The 17,674-nt window shown below is 42.7% G+C and overlaps 1 protein-coding gene across 3 annotated transcripts in view; it reads right to left on the bottom strand.

Annotated features, from left to right (window-relative positions):
• Positions 1-17,674, bottom strand: part of WHAMM (WASP homolog associated with actin, golgi membranes and microtubules) — a 74,636-nt gene that overhangs the window by 10,158 nt on the left and 46,804 nt on the right. For all 3 annotated transcript variants that reach the window (XR_016313997.1, XM_089685710.1, XM_089685709.1), the window contains exons 5-6: positions 14,995-15,160; positions 11,003-11,181 (exon numbers count right to left, since the gene is read on the bottom strand). Coding sequence is in view for 2 of the 3 variants with exons in the window: in XM_089685710.1 (XP_089541836.1) it covers positions 11,003-11,181; positions 14,995-15,160 (345 nt within the window). In the remaining variant the exon portion in view is untranslated. The remainder of the gene's footprint in view (positions 1-11,002; positions 11,182-14,994; positions 15,161-17,674) is intronic.

The raw sequence follows: 17,674 nt of genomic DNA, 5'->3' as shown, positions 1-17,674 counted from the left end.
CTGGAGCCTTACAAAGACACAGTGTTCAGCTCTAGCAGCCAATCACTAGGCCTGAGCTCTGTCTGACGATGGAAGGAGTGAGACCACCATGCGCTCTAGCATCTAACACAAGGTCTATCAGTGCTGGTCTTGGTGGAGGAAGAAGGAGCTAAAAGGGGCCTCATCACCAAAGAACCACACATATTGTTCAATATATGTAATGCTTGAGAGGACTGTCAGAGACTGCAGACTTAACAGAGGAAATGAGGGTCAAAGAGGGTAGACATGCTACAGAGAGGACTGTCAGAGACTGCAGACCTAATAGAGGAAATGAGGGTCAAAGAGAGAAGACATGTTACAGAGAGGACTGTCAGAGACTGCAGACCTAATAGAGGAAATGAGGGTCAAAGAGGGTAGACATGCTACAGAGAGGACTGTCAGAGACTGCAGACCTAATAGAGGAAATGAGGGTCAAAGAGAGAAGACATGCTACAGAGAGGACTGTCAGAGACTGCAGACCTAATAGAGAAAATGATGGTTCAAAGAGGGTAGACATGTTACAGAGAGGACTGTCAGAGACTGCAGACCTAATAGAGGAAATGAGGGTCAAAGAGGGTAGACATGGTACATTTTTGGCTGGGAATATGCTGTAGAAGACAATATGAAACTGGGAACATATTACCTGAGGCAAGTAGAGATCAATGCTATTATACTAATCGGTGTTCCCACTACAGACTGTTGAAGTCCGAGGGCTGCACATCCTATACCAAAAGGGCCACAAGTGGTCTTCGTGTCACAGGTTTGGCACCAGGGAGCTAGACAATGCTGGAAATGTTAGCATCAATGGGTCCGTGGGGGAACCTCTGCACAAACATTGTTACACTTACCAGAAATGGTGATGTGTCTAAAGTGATACTAAAGAATTTTTTTTTTGTTATTAAATAACAAACATGTCATACTTACCTGCTCTGTGTAATAGTTTTGCACAGAGCAGCCCCGATCGTTCTCTTCTCAGGTCCCCTGCCAGCGCTCCTGGCTCCTCCCTCCTGACAGGTACCCCTACAGCAAGCAGTTTGCTATGGGGACACCCGCTGCTCTGTGTGTCCATTCACACGCCCTCTCTCTCTTCTCATTGTCTCACTGGCTGTGACTGACAGCAATGAGGAGAGGGATTCCCGGGATAGCCGTGATTCTAGTGCACATTGCTGGATCGCGAGGGGGCTTAGGTGAGTATTATGGGGGGTGGATGCTGCACAGTGAAGGTTTTTTCCTTCATGCATAGAATGCATGAAGGTAAAAAACCTTGCGCCTTTACAACCACTTTAAGTTGTTTCAACAGCTTTTAGGTCTTTTACTCTAGTGCCTTCTAGGAACATGTGAAATTATTTTGAAATCTTTAGAGATTTTAACTGCACACAGGAGGATTGCAAATAATAATACGCTGGAGCTTAGTCAGGCATTTCATATCAAAGTGTGTGAATAATGAGGCCATCAAAACGTCAGTTTTTTTATTTTACTATTTAAGTATTTTTTTAGGTAACCTGGAAACCAATGTAGATTTTATCCACTTTGACGTGAACTATATCAAATAGATCAGAGACTTAAAATCCCCATTAGAACCATTTTAATTCATGGTTGTTCTACTAGAGAAATTCCATAGTAATTATACAAAGTATTGCATCTGTATTTTATTTCACTTTGGAGGCTGCAGCATATTTTTCTCCTACTGGGGCAAGTAATGAACAGCATTTATAGGAACACAGAATTAATACACACAATGGTCCTACTAATATGTAAAATAATCCTGATCAAAGGGAATTAAGAACACAATCTTTTTTTTACTTCCTGTCTTTTCATGTAACATGTTCTCAATAGTTTAAAGCAGAGCTCCACCCAAAAGGGGAAGTTCCGCTTAAGTACTGGTCCCCCACTCCCCATGAGGAACTGGCACCATGGGGGAGTGGGTAACTGATTTTGACAGGTACCTGCTCCCACTTCCGTTGCGATCGCCTAGGCGATCGAAAGTGGAAGTTGTCCTCCCCCCTCCCACCCCGTAGTCTTTTGGGACACATGACAGGTCCCAAAAGACTATGGGACCATTCACAAGCCGCAGCGCTACTTGTACATGCGCAGTGGGCTGTGAAGCCACAAACTGTCACAGCCGGGTGCCAACAATAAAGATGCCGACAGCCAATGAAACAGGCTGTGGGGAGGACACCTCTGGATCAAGGGACAGGTGAGTTTCTGTTTTTTAAAAGTCAGCAGCTACAATTTTTGTAGCTGCTGAATTTTTTTTTTTTGACTAGAGCTCCGCTTTAACATATGATATATACCAAGGTTTTACTTTCAGAGGGACAGCAAACCGTGCTCCAATTAATACAATTATACACAACTAAAATAATCAAAATAAGGGTACTGTAAATATATCAGTAAATAATCCCATACAACAGAACAAAATATGATTTTAGTACCCACTCCTCTGCCATTATTGGAATTTTTCTTTCAGGGAGGAGGTACCTAGTTTTGACTCTGATATAATGGGGGTCTATAATGGGGGGTGCTGACAGCTGATCTAATGGTTGGTCTGCAACTTACCTTATATCAGCACCTCCCTTACAGACCCCCATTAGCTCACAGTCCCCTTATATCAGTGTCTTTGTCCCCCCACTGCCTTAGAGACCTCCATTAGAGAGAGAACCCCCTTATATGAGTGCCCCCCGCTCTCTATGACTTCTATTGGATGCCTCTGAAAAATGCCTTACTGACAGGAGGAACAGGATTCTGGTGGAGCTGCTGCCCGCAAAAGAGCACTCAGCCTTGCATGGAAGCTAGAGTTAGGGGTGGAGCTGGGAGGCAGAGCGCATATAGGACAGACAATCCCATGTGTGCACAGCAGCCGGGATATAGCATCATTGGTTGCTGGGACACTGAACGGGGGGGGGGCACCATCACAGGGGAGAAGACAGAGGACACAGGACAGGCAGGCACAGCCGGCAGGAGTCCCTCTGATGCTATGATACCCCCACTGGGTTCCCTCACTGGCTGGCTGCATCCCAAGGACAGATTTCAGGTGAATAGAAACCCGGGTTAATCAGATGGCAGCCCAAGATGCAGCGCCTGAGACACACTCGCCCCCACGTAATTTTGAGCCCTGATATACAATATACAGTAGTGTGTAAAAGTTATAGGCACGTGTGAAGAAATGCTGTAAAGTAAGAATGCTTTACCTCTTAGCTTCAAACCAGCATCAATTCAATACATTAAGCTCTTTTGAAAAAATACAGAGAAGCGGGCAATGTTGAGGACCGTAGACACAGTGGTTAGCCAAGAAAACTTAATGCAGCAGATGAGACAAATCATGCTCATTTCCCTTCAACATCAGAAGATGTCAAGCAGTGATATCAGCATAGAACTGGCTGAAACCAGTGGGACCCAGGTACACCCATCTATTGTGAAGTCTGGCCAGAAGTGGTCTTCTTGGAAGAACTGCGGTCAAAAAGCCATACCTTCGACATGAGGACAAGGCTAAAAATGGCAGCAAGTGCTCTGGACTGATGAATCAAAACTTTAAATATTTGGCTGTAGCAAGAGGCAGTTTGATTGCCGAAAAGCTGGAGAACGGTACACCAATGAGCATCTGCAGACAACAGTGAACCATGGTGGAGGTTCCTTGCAAATTTGGAGATTTGGTCAGTATCAATGGTGTCCTCAATGCTGACAAATACAGGCAGATACTTATCCACTATGTCATACCATCAAGGAGGCATGGGATTGGCCTGAAATTTATTCTGCAGCAGGACAATGACCCCAAACATACAGCCAGGGGCGTATCTACCGCTAGGCAAACAAGGCGTTTGCCTGGGGCCGCAATTTTTAGGGGATGTCACCGCCCCCCAGAAGAAGAGACCTGGTGAGCAGCAGTGGACAGGGCCATGCAGGGCCGCCATTAGAGAGGTACCACTGGTACTCCTGTAGGTGGTCTGGACAGCGCGAGGATTGGTGTGGTGGGGGAGAGCAGTTGCAGATCGATGCTCGTGTATCTCTCCCTCCAGCATCTGAAAGCTGGTTTGAGGTTTCTCCCCCTCTCCGTCTCATTGGCTTTATGCTGCTGAAGGAAGAGACAGACATGGCCGGATCGAGGGGGTGCCCTGGTGTTCCTGAGTGGCCGGTGAGCTCCATTCCCTGCCCACACTCAGAGCCAGGACCAGGGGACAGCCTGGAGCAGGGAGAGGAGAAGTGGCAGAGAGGAAAGAGCCTGGAGGAGGCTCTAAAAGAGGTAATTCTTGAAGAATGGAAAAAGATAGATGTTGTAATATGTCACCAACTTGTTCATCCCATGCCTAGAAGACTTGGTGCTGTCCTTACAAATCATGGAGGTCATACAAAATACTAGATGGAGTAGTTTTTGTTGTGGGGTGTATTCATTTTTGCATCAACTAATTTGAGTAAAACTGAAGATTTTGTAATCTAAGTTATATTATTAACCTTACTTTCATGTAATGAGCTAAACAAATGTTTTATATAACTCAGCTTTTTCAAAATTTTGGAATTGTTCTTGTGTTCATTGAGATATTGATTAAAATCTTACTTTTTAAAAGGGGTGTACTCATTTATGCTGAGCACTGCATATATATAATTTAGGTCCATATATATTTGGACACCGGCACAATTTTAGTTTTTTTCAGGTATTTACCAAAACATATTCAAGCTATAGTTATATAATGGATATGGGCTGAAAGTGCGCACTCTCAGGTTTAATTTGAGGGTATGTATATCCAAATTGGAGGAAGGGTTTAAAATGGCTCTTAAGAGTAGCCATCCCCCCTTTTTCAAGGGACCAAAAGTAACAGGCCATTGTCAGGATTCAAAAACAAAACAAATCCATCAGAGAAATAGCAGCAACATTAGGAGTGGCCAAATCAACAGTTTGGTACATTCTGAGGAAAGAATAATACACTGGTGAGCTCAGCAACATAAAAAGGCATGGACGTCCATGGAAGACAACAGTGGTGAATGACTGCAGGATTCACTCTATGGTAAAGAGAAACCCATTCACAACATCCAGACAAGTGTAGGACACTCTCCAGGAGGTGGGCGTATCATTGTCAAGGTCTACAATCAAGAGAAGACTTCACGAGAGCAAATACAGAGGATTCACCACAAGGTGCAAACCATTCATAAGCCTGGAGAATAGAAAAGTCAGATTAGACTTTGCCAAAAAACATCTAAAAAAGCCAGACCAGTTCTGGGAAAGCATTCTTGGGAAGGATGAAACTAAGATTAATCTGCACCAGAATGACGGGAAGAAAACAGTGTGGAGAAGGCTTGGAACAGTTCATGATCCAAAGCGCACAACGTCATCTGTAAAACATGGTGGAGGCAGTGTCATGGCATGGGCATGCATGGCTTCCAGTGGCACGGGTCATTGGTGTTTATTGATGATGTGACAGAAGACAGAAGCAGCCGGATGAATTCTGCAGTGTTTAGAGATATACTGTCAGCTCAGATTCAGCCAAATGCAGCAAAGTTGTGTCCAAATATATATGGACTTAAGTGTGTGTTTTAAAGGAAAAAACAAAACATATAAACCAAATTAATTAAAAGAGAAGTATGGAGTTTTAAAGAAACATTGATCGCGCAGTTCTCCCATCTACACTGAGCAGAAAGCTGTGACTGTTAGTCTCCGGTGCTCTGCCCCTCAAATGCTCACTACAGCCCAGGGCTGTGGAGGAGGTGGGAGGGGCTGGCTCAGGCTCTCGCTGATTACGGAGAGGCTGAGCCAGGTGCCAGTCAAGGTTTCTGGGTCGATCGCGACCATATGGTCGGGATCTTTTCAGAGCCTGGACTGGCTGAGTGACGTCAGCTGACAGTGGACTTTAGTCCCGCTATCGACTGAAAACAGATCACAGAGTGCAGAACGAACTGCACTTCTGTGACCTACAGGAGAAGTATAGCCAAAATAGCTTTGGCTATATTCCTCCTTTAAATCCAAATATCACTGTGTATAAATAGACCTAAGGCCTCATTGCACACTGAGCGTGAAAAATGCTGCTTTTACAGGCATGTAACTTTTTTTTTCTGCCTCTAAACACTCCTCCATTTTAGCCCATGTGTCCATGCACACATAGGCGTTTAGAGGCAGGATGCCAGTGCGTCCAGGAGCAGCAGCGTTTTGCCAGAAAAAAAACACTTGATGAGTGTAAACATTAATGCAAGTTGCATCAAGTGCTTGAGCGTTAATTCAATTTAATGGCTAGAATAAATTATTATTCTGCCCAATGAAATGAATCAACGCTCAAGCGTTTGGAGCACCTAAATACGTTTACACAAGTTAAGTGTTTTTTTTCTGCCATAACGCTGCTGCCAGGAGGAATGGTGTTTAGGAGAGCTGGACAAACTCCCTGTGTGCAGAGGTTTAAAAGCTTCTATTTTTAAATGAACAGTGAACTTTGATATATTAATATAAAAAAACAGCACTATTAGCTCAGTTCATGCAGCTGTGTAATAACAAAGTTTAAAAAAATTGAAATACATGTGATGTAATATATAAACAAATGTAAAACCTATATGAAATACTGTCTCATACGTGTAATATGTGACATCCAAATAATGTGGATTTCTTAGGAATCTTCCTCCCAGTTTTAATAGTGCTCTTCCCAACGTGACTGACACTCCAAAACACCATATGGTAAATATCACTCACCAGAAACCCCAGACCTTTTTGTTACAGAAAGTCATAGTACAGCATGATCTTTGATCCAGCAATGCAATTTCTCTATAGTACCAAAACATACTGTATACCCAATACAACTGATGAAATCCAAGCTCAGGTCTAAAAACAATAGGGGCAACTTGCAATGTATTCTTATTCCAATTACTACAACTGTATGTAAAAGTTGTTCTGCGCTAACCACATAATGAACTAGAAAATCATGCAATCACTGTGCAAATGTTACAAAACAATATAAATGTTACTGTGCAAATATTATACTCTTAATATATCACTGTGCACTTCATAAATAAAGATGGCCACAGATGGGTAGAATTTCAAACTAACATTCTTAGAAAAAGAAGGTTCTAAGAAAGTTTGTTCATTTTTCTAATGATTAGTGGGTGAAACTGACATTCGTTTTTGACCGCAGTGACGAGAAAATTCAAAAGATGCAGGATGAAAAATATTTCTTGAACAATCAAATTTCTAACAGTGAATGTGGTTTTCCTTTGGTAAAGTCTATTCATTCCATAAGCAAATGTTAAAAGCAAACAAAATCTTTCAAACGATATTGAAATGTTCTCAGAAGTTTTGTAGAAATTTTTCTAACACTTTCCTAAGATGATTCTATCTATCTATGGCCCGCCTAAAGCGGATCTTCACCCATTTATTTAACTTGACTTTATTTTGTTTACTGTTTTTTTCCGCATTAAGTTTCGTTCCCCCCCCATCCCATCCTCCATTATTGACCTAGGCAATTGACGTCAGTGAACTTGGCACTTCCGGGGATATGTGACTTTCATATCCCAGGAGGCACTGAGAGCCCTGCACCTCACCACATTTCACTAACAGAGGAGGATGGCAGGTCTAGCAGCGCATCATCGTTACCTTGTGCCACAACCCAGAAGAGCCGGCACAGCCTCATGATCACGCTGCAAAGGATCATTGGTGGCGCAGGACCCGGCAGCAAGTGCAGAGAGAGGATCTGAGCAGGACAACGCTGGATCCTCTGTGTGGGTAAGTATCTCAACTGTGGCTCATTTTCATGTGAGCGGGAGAAAAGAAAATATAATAATGGGGGAGGGTGAAATTCTTTTTTAAGTGACCATAAGAAGTGAGAAAACACTGAAAGTGCATATGAACAATGAAAGACAAAAGAAGTATCACACTCTTAAGCTGGGTACACACTGGCCGTTTTTTTTTTCCAACGAGTGGGTCAATGGATGCAAGTGCTGATTGAATGCTGGTTTCCAGTATGTCCACCACTTACTCAAAGTCATTCTATCCAAAACCGCCCCAATATGCCCTTTCCCCTGACTTCTGTCAAGATCAATGACACAACCATCAATCCATCCCCTAATGCCAAGGTGCTAGGTGTAATCCTGGACTCTGAACTCTGCTTTAGGCCCCATATGTAATCACTGTCCAAAGCTTGCTGCCTCAGCCTGCCCAACATCTTCAAAATATGCCCCTTTCTAACCAATGACACCACAAAGCTCCTAATTCAGTCCCTGGTTATCTCTCCTCTCAACTACTGCAACTTCCCCGTCATTGGCTTATCTTTACTTAGGTTATCCCCCACTCAGTCCATCATGAATGCTGCTGCCAGACTCATCCACCTTACCAATCGTTCAGTGTCTGCTACCCCTCTCTGCAAATCCCCCCACTGGCTTCCACTAACCTGTCAAATTAAATTAAAAGTACTAACAACAACTTACAAAGCCATCCACAACTTGGCCCTCAGCTATGTCACTAATCTGGTCTCAAAATACCAACCAAATTGTTCGCTTCATTTCTCCTAAGACCTTCTGCTCTCTAGCTCCCTTGTCACATATTCCCATGCTCTCCTCGACTTTTCCCAAGCCTCCCCCATCCTATGGAACTCCCTACCCCAATCTGTCCAGCTATCTCCTACTCTGTCCACTTTTAGGCGATCCCTGAAAACCCTTTGCTTCAGGAAAGCCTATCCCGTCTCCACCTAACTGTATTTCCATGTTTTCCATCAGCTCATTCCCTACACTTATTACCTTTAATATCACTTGACCCTCCATTTTAGATTGTAAGCTCTAACAAGCAGGGCCCTCTAATTCCTCCTGTATTGAACTGTATTGTAATTGTACTGTCTGCCCTCATGTTGTAAAGTGCTGCGCAAAATGCTGGTACTATTGGTGGTTAAACCAGCTCCTGTCAGACAGATAGTTGTGCACATGTACCGAAACGTGGCAGGTTCCTGCTGAACTGGACGATTTTCAGCCAGTGTGTACCGGGCTTTAGAAGATTAGAAATCGTGACATTTAGATCATTTGAAAGTCCATTCAATTGTCTTAAAAGCGCTGGTGCAGAGATTCAGTGCCAAACAGGGAATTACCATGAGTGCAGCTCACCAACAGTTTACACACAGGCTGCTTATCAAAACTCAGTCAAATGTATCTAAGGTTTTAATAGGGTATCCTAGGATATTAACCAGTTGCTGACTGCAGATAGCAGAATGACGGCTTCACTGCGGCCAGCCAGTTCTGGGAGGCCGTCATATGACGTCCTCCCAGAACGCGCTCTCCTGCGCACCCCCAGGGGTGAGCACCCGGCGATCTCTGTGATCGCTGTGTCCTGTGGACTCAGCTGATCACGTGATATGGTAAAAGGCCAATCACAGTGGCCTTTTACCATGTATTCAGCCAATGACACACTAATCACCACACTAATCACTAATGACACACTAATCACCAGGAAATGCAATTGCCGGTTATCGGCTGCACTTTCCTCACGCTGTCACAGGACAGCGGCACCGAGGGATCGGCACCGATCATCAGGGCACTGATTATCAGTGCCCTGATAATTGGTGCCCAGCAGTGCCATCCACCTGTGCTCATCAATGCCACCCACCAGTGCCACCCACCAATGCCCAGTGCCACCCACCAGTGCCCAGCAGTGGCGCCAGTCAGTGCCAGCTCATCAGTGCCACCTATCTGTGCGACCTCATCAGTGCTGCCTATCAGTGCCCATCAGTGCTGCATGTAAGTGCAGCCTCATCAACGCACATCAGTGAAGGAGAAAAATTATCTGTTTGCAAAATTTTATAATAGAAACAAAGAAAAACTTTTGTTTCTTTCAAATTTTTTGCTCTTTTTTTGTTTATAGCGCAAAACATAACACCCAGCAGCGAGTAAATACCACCAACAGAAAACTCTATTTGTGTGAAAATAATGATAAAAATTTAATATGCGTACAATGTTGCATGACCGTGCAATTATCATTCAAAGCTGAAAATTGCCCTGGTAAGGAAGGGGGTATAAGTGCCCGGTAGGCAAGTGGTTAAAAGAATATCTACCTGAGATCAAGCAGAACAGTCAATAAAGTCCCGGAGAAATTATCCAAGGTTCTCCAGATGCAGGATATATCAAGCATGTAAGAACAGAACATAATGGAAGACACCCCCAATAGTGTAAAACCATATTTATCTCACTTTAAAAAAACTAAGTAAAAAATTAAAATTGTGCAAGGTGAAAAGAGTCTGAACCCTAAATATGGGTGCAACATGATCTATAAGGTTGAGTTAGCTTTTATAGAAAGGCGTATTTTTTAATAAGCAGTTCACTGGTATGGCACTTTTGCTATCCTGGTACTTAATATTTTCACATAAACTCTGATTTATACAAGGGGCTCAAAACAAAAAAAAATAATGGCAGCCCACCTAGTGCACAGACTGGGGGGAGGATAGGCATGACCATTCTTTGTTCTCTACATTAAGTAGAAAAATTTCCTACTGAAATGTTGTTTACTGACGTAATTATCTACTCTTAAAAACTACTAGTTTCATATCATCAAAGACCACAATTACCATGTAAACTGGTAGGAGTTTAGTTCTAAATGAGTCAGCTGTAAGTGCTTTGTTATTATGGTGGCCTATGTCATCGCATGATATGAGGCATGGGCTGAGGCTTTTAGATAATGTAACCAAGGAGACAAAGTAAGGTTGTAGCATTATAAGTGAACAAAACCAATACAGATATATTAGCAAAAAGAAAAGAAATGGTGACTGAAGCTCTGTTCCAAAACAAACCTTAAGGACCCATTCACATCTTCGTGTAAAGCAAAACAACGCATGTGTCATAAGAAGCAATTTTATCTAATGAGGTTGTTCAGATCTTTGTGGTGTGGTTTGCTGTGCTTCCCAATAGAATAATAAACTGCATGTAAATCCATTACAATGCACATTAAAAGTGCACTAGAAAATGGATGAAATCCAATAGAGAACCTGGCTAAGCACAAGAAATACCCTTGCAGGAATAGATTTCAGTTAGTGCAACCTACCTTCTTGTTCCTCAGCAATGCTCGTCTTGCACAGATCCTCCCTCGTTTAGACTCCAGCTGCTGCACCTTTCCTCTGAGCATCATGTATGTGGAGCTGCTACTGTGATGGGACTGTGTACAGACTTGAAGCTCTTGGGGATCTTCACATGTGTCATAATAGACAACTTCATCCTCTTTCTCTACAAGCACAGAAAACATCAGTATAAGAATATTTTTTATCATGACAGGTAGAATCAAACTGTGGCCACTAAAAAAAAAAACACACAAGAGAGTAAGCATTAACGTCCCAACTCTACTGGGATATTCACACTGACAAGTGAATGTCATCTTGAGAAATATAAAGTACTACAAGAGATAGCAAGCCATAAGACAAGAAAAAAGATTTTAAAAAAACAGACTAGTAGTAAGGAAAGGGTTGGATCAGGGATAGGGTGGGGTGCAGAGGGAATAGGGACCCTGATGAGAGAGAAGCCCTCAGTATTCCTGGAATTTCCAGGAGATATAAAAAATGAGTGAATGCTAGTCATAGGGAATGATCAATGGGTTATCCGGGGTGTCCAAACTTTTTGGAATCCATACACGGAGTCCCCCAGCATGGCTGCCATTTTTTCTCTGGTTTTATACGATGTCATTTTGTTTTTGAGTTCATCTATGTTTGGTTGCGAGGACCACAATGATTTAGCCAGTGTCTGCTTAGCTGTCATGAAGATGAAAGAATAATGAATCTGGTCTTTTATGCAAACTTCCATTTGCAAATTAAGGACGGCCTCATATGTACTCCTTGGCCTAACACCAAGTGTTTTATTTTCAGATAGTTCTACCAAATACATGTAATGAAACTCTGCCAACCTCTGTGGGACCATATACAAACATAATAATAGTAGTATTAGACTGTAAGCTGTTATGAACAGGGCCCTCTTAATCCTCATTTGATTGTATTGTAGCTGTACTGTCTCCCTTTATATTCTAAAGCACTGCGCAAACTGTCAGTGCTATATAAGTTCTGTATTATAATAATAATAGCAAAGCCCATACACACGGCCCGAAAATTGGCCGGTTCAGTAGGAACCAGCTGCATTTCGGTGCTTGTGTATAGCTGTCAGTTTAATAAAAGCCGGTTTAATGACTGGCTTCTGTTATTATTATTATTATTATACAGTATTTATAAAGCGCCAATAGTTCGCTCAGCGCTGTACATTATAAAGGGGGACAGAACAATACCAATACAATGCAAAACATGAGGGTATCGAGGGCCCTGCTCTTTCAAGCTTACAATCTAGGAGGGAGGGGATGGTGGCACAGGAGGAGATAGCTGTGGGGGATGGAGTGGTAGGAAGAGTGGAGGAGGTCGGCAAGTTAGCAGGGGGCGGGGTAGGCTTCCCTGAAGAGATGGGTTTTCAGGGTGCGCCTAAAGGAGAGGAGAGTAGGTGATAATCTGATGGGTTGGGGCAGGGAGTTCCAGAGGATGGGTGACACCCTGGAGAAGTCCTGGAGGCGGGCATGGGTTCTGCTGGAAAACCGGCATTGGCCAATGCCTGCGAGCGCTAATCAGTGTATTCTGGCAGTGGGGAGTCCACCTGTCAGAATACAATATCTCATAGGGAGAGATCCCTGCATCAACATCACTTGTATTGATGCAAGGATCATTCAGGGTTTTTTTTGTTCAACCCGCTGGTTAAATTTAAAAAAAAAAAAAAAAAAACTGTATGTGTGTCCCCAGCTTTAGCTTCCACCAGAGAAGAGTTAATAGACCCATGTGTCAAGGCTTCCCAAATCTGGAGCCACTGTTTCCACCTAACGACATATGACGAAGTGTAAAAATGACCAAATCCAAAATGGAGTAGTATTTAACAGACACCATTCCCTTAGTGGTTGCATCTAAACACTGGTGCTCAAAAGTTTGTCCCAGAAAGGGGTCTTGACATTTGTTTAACAGCACTTTGCATGTAAATTTTAGGTGGTAAAGAACAAAACATTTCTGATGAAGGTTTTGTGAGAAATTTGAAGGGAAAGGAAACTTTGGATCCCATGTACAGAGGTTAAGTCCTAGATCCATTGAAATTCCTGCTCAGACCGCCGAAAGAACCTATATGGTTCTTAGAAATCCAGTGGAAATGCAGGGCTGTGACAACGTAGATGGAGGGGGGTATGAGAGGAAATCAGGTTCCCCCGAGAATTTAATGCTATCCCATATTCTGAAAAAAAATTGATAATGTGAATAGAAATCATGACATCCAATGAAGAAAGGGGGGAGCCCACAGAATATTGTCTATAGCTATGGGAGATGTTTTCTATGTTACCAGGCTAACCCATATTGGTGTATTACATGTATGCTACCAATGGAAAAATTTGGGCGACACAGAAATAGTACTGAATCTGCAGGACTGCAAAACTGCCTCTAAGCTTGGATTGAAATAACACCTTCCTGGACACCCTTGCTTTCTGAATGCTCCCCATAAGCCTCAAAAGGAGGTGCTGGAGTGATCACAGCATGTAACTTGGGGTAGACACTGGTAGGACTCTGATGAGATACAAAAGTTTAGGGAGAAAAGGCAGCAGTAATGCGTCCCAGCCGTGATGTCTCATTTTTTCCCAAAGATTCCATATCTGCCCCATTTGCCTAACAAAAGAATAACTGACTGTATAAAAGTGAAAGTAAAGTCATAGGATGCAGCCAAGTATATACCTAAAGCAGGCCATACACGGGAGAGAATTTCTTTCCTGCAACCATGGGCCATTGTGTTCTCCCGGCGCAGGGGAAGCCGTCTCAGATGGGAAAAGACAGTGATTATTGTAAGCAGCTATACCAGTCACTAGCGATAATCGTATGTAAAATTCGGTAGGCTGGTTCTGCCCAAGTTGATCAATTGATCGACCTGAGTACATTCAGCCTGCCCATGCATGGTTCGAATCTTGGCAGGTCCCTGCTGAACCAGCTGAGATTCGAACAGTCTATGGCCGGCTTTAGTAAGAGAGACGTGTCACTTTTCAATGGAAGGGGAAAGTATTTTGTAGCGTCTGTAAAAGATGTTGGGAGATAGATGTTAAACACATGTAAATTAGCATCATTATCTTGAAAGCCGGAAAGCATAGCAAAACTATCTAATAGAGGAGTCCAGTTGGGAAGAAAGGTTTGTGGGTTGCAGAGTGCCAGGATACCATCATCTGCAAAAAAGTAAAGATTATGTTGGTATTCAGCAATCTTCAAATCTTGAATAATAGGACTCTATCTAATGAGAACAGCCAAGATATCTATTAAGAGTGCAAATAACAAAGGGGCTAGGGGGCAGCCATGTCTCCTGTCTCTAGTAACTGGCAAAGAAAGGGAAATGAAACCCAGCATATTAAACAAAGAACCTGGGGTGCTGATTCAGAGACGCTATTCATTTGAGAAGGTGGGGGCCAAATCCTCACTTATCCAACACCAGCATCATGTATGGCCAGGATACTGTATCAAAAGCTTTTTTGATGTCCAAAGATAATAGACAGGTTGGGTGCTTCCTTTAGTTAACAACATAAGTAAGGTGCAATATTCATCTGATATTGATATCTGCTTGTCTACTGTGTAAGAAACTTACCTATTCTCTGCGGATGAGATGAGAAAATGAGAAGCTGCGTTCAAATTACTCTGTATAATTTTTGCCAACATCTAAAAGGTATTATTTGTCCCTGATTTTCTATCAATATCAAAAGAGAAAAACCTGATGCTATGAATTACTGCTTTGCAGGCTGCAGTGTCCTGATATGCACTAAAAGGGCAAGCAATTTTTTATCTCCCCCTTGCCCTTTGTTCAAATGCATGTTTGTCATCTGATCACATAGTAGCATGTAGATATTGTCTTTGTCATATAAAAGACACCAGCACCCAGGAACTGCATGTATCAAGGAAGACCTTTATATTTAACTACAACATATCTGTGAATAGCAAACAGATCAGTGTTAGCAAGATTGATCGACAATATATCATCATATGAGTATAGAGTACTGATTACCCTTTATCTGCCTCCGCAGTGAGGTGAGTTCTGCTGTAAGCAACATTTCTTCATACTTCAATATCTCAAACTGAACATCGTATAGCTCTAGTTGTGCCTCATAGTACTGTAACTCCAGCTCATCCACCAGTGCCATGGCCCCAAGGCCCTCACTCAGGTTCTCCATCTGTCAGTCCAAGCCAGTGTACACAATCAATGGAAAATTCAACAAATGATGTAATACATATAAAACAAACCTAGAAAATATATTCTGACATAGTAATATCACTAGTATAGGAAAAAGTGATGAAATGCCAAGGAAGCATAACTCAACTGATACAAATGGAATGGAACATGCTGTCATTTGAACATGTGTGCCATGTACTCCAATGGTCTTATTTAGTGAAGAGACTCCAAGTGCAAATTCTTAGACTTAGAACTATATAGAATTTCCATTGTTGAAAAAAGTACAAGATGAATGGGTATGATGAGCCCAGGCATGTTTGGACAGGCGAGTCTGAACCCACATGAGCTATTCCTGCAGACCACCAATCATAAGTGGGGGAGGCATTTCCCACTACTGCACAAATACAAGGGGCTGCAAAGTGGGAAATGCCTGCACCACTTATGATTGGCTGTCCACAGTGACAGCTTCCTGGCTGGATAGCACAGGCAGGTTTGGGCTTACCTGAGGTGATCTCTGGTTATGGGCTATTGCACAAAAAAAAATAAGATCTCTTTATACAATAGTGCCATATGTTTGAGCTTGTATGATAATCCGTTTGTTTTTACAGTGGGTGAAATAAGCACTGAACATGTCACAATTTGTTTTTTTGTAATTTTATTTCTAAAGGTGCTATTGCCATGAAATCTTCACCACATGTCGGTAACTACCCATACAATCCATAAATACAAAGAACCCAAGACAAAGAAGTTCAGAAATTAAGTTATGTGTAATAAAATGGAATAACACAGGGAAAAAGTATTGAACACGCCAACTGAAATTTATTTAATATTTCATGCAAAACCCTTTGTTGGTAATGACAGCTTCAAGACACTTTCTGTATGGAGAAACTAGTCACATGCATTGCTCAGGTGTGATTTTAGCCCATTCTTCCACACTGTCTTGAAATCTTGAAGGTTCCGTGGGCCTCTTCTATAAACTCTGATCTTTAGTTCTTTCCACAGATATTCTACTGGATTCAAGTCAGGTGATTGGCTGGGCTATTCGAACAGCTTTATTTTCTTTCTTTGAAACCAATTGAGAGTTTCCTTGGCTTTGTGTTTGAGATCATTGTCTTGCTGAAATGTCCACCCACGTTTCATCTTAATCATCCTGGTAGATGGCAGCAGATTTTTATCAAGAACATTTTTCCATTCATCCTTCCTTCTCTGATATGAAGTTTGCCAGTACCGTATGCTGCTAAACAGCCCCAGACCATGAGGCTCCCACCTCCAAACTCCACTGTTGGGATGGTGTTTTTGGGGTGATGTGCAGTGCCTTCTGGCTGTCAAACATGGTGTGTATTATGGCATCCAAACAGCTCAATTTTGGTCTCATTTGACCAGACTATTTTCTCCCATTATTTCACAGATTTGTCTAAATGTTGTGCAGCAAACTTTAAACGAGCTTCAACATGCTTTTTCTTCAGCAATGGAGTCTTGCGTGGTGAGCGTGCATACAGTCCATTGTGGTTGAGTGCATTACTTTTTGTTTTCTTTGAAACAGTTGTACTTACTAATTCCAGGTCTTTCTGAAGCTCTCCACAAGTGGTTCTTGGCTCTTGGACAACTCTTCTGATAATTCTTTTCACTCCACTGTCAGAAATCTTGTGAGGAGCACCTGGTCGTGGCTGGTTTATGGTGAACTGATGGTCTTTAGACTTTTGGATTATGGCCCCAACAGTGCTCACTGGAACATTCAGAAGTTTAGAAATCCTTCTGTAACCAATGCCATCAGTATGTTTTGCAACAATAAGGTTGCGAAGATGTTGAGAGACCTTTATGCTTCTTGTGTGACACCTTGGTAATGAGACACCTTTTTATAGGTCATCAGTTGAGACTGAACCAGCTGATATTAATTTGCACTGACAAGGGGCAGGATTGCTTTCTAATTACTGATAGATTTCAGCTGGTGTCTTGGCTTTCTATGCCTTTTTGCATCTCCCTTTCTTCATGGGTTTAATACTTTTTCCCTGTGTCATTCCATTTTAATACACACAACTTAACCGCTTGCCCGCTGCCCTATAGCAGAAATACTGCTACAGGGTAGCAGGGCTGCGCAAAATCACATATATACGCGATTTCGCATCTCTGGGCAGGGGGGCGCGTGCGAATTACCCGCGCCACCACTGGTGGCTTCAGCTGTCGATCACCGGGTCCCGGACGGTGATTCCCTGCCGGCACCCGGTGATTGCCGAGTATCACTGACAGGGGAGAGATCTATATGTAAACAATACAGATCTCTCCCCTGTCAGCTCCAGCACAGTGCTTTCTATTGCTCTGCACAGAAGAGAAATACAAAGCAATGTGCTTACACTGTAAAACACACACGCAGCACACAGCTAACCCTTTGATCGCCCCAGTTAACTTGTTCCTGCCCAGTGTCATTAGTACAGTGTCAGTGCTTTTTATTAGCACTGATCACTGTATTAGTGTCTATGGCACAGGTGTCAAACACAAGGCCTGTGGGCGAATCCAG

This window comes from Staurois parvus, unplaced genomic scaffold, assembly GCF_062004578.1.
Source record: "Staurois parvus isolate SC_StPar_1 unplaced genomic scaffold, SC_StPar_1.0 ptg000381l, whole genome shotgun sequence".
NCBI lineage: Eukaryota > Metazoa > Chordata > Amphibia > Anura > Ranidae > Staurois > Staurois parvus.
Note: the sequence above shows the minus strand (reverse complement) of the source record. Positions and strands in the feature narration are given on the sequence as shown.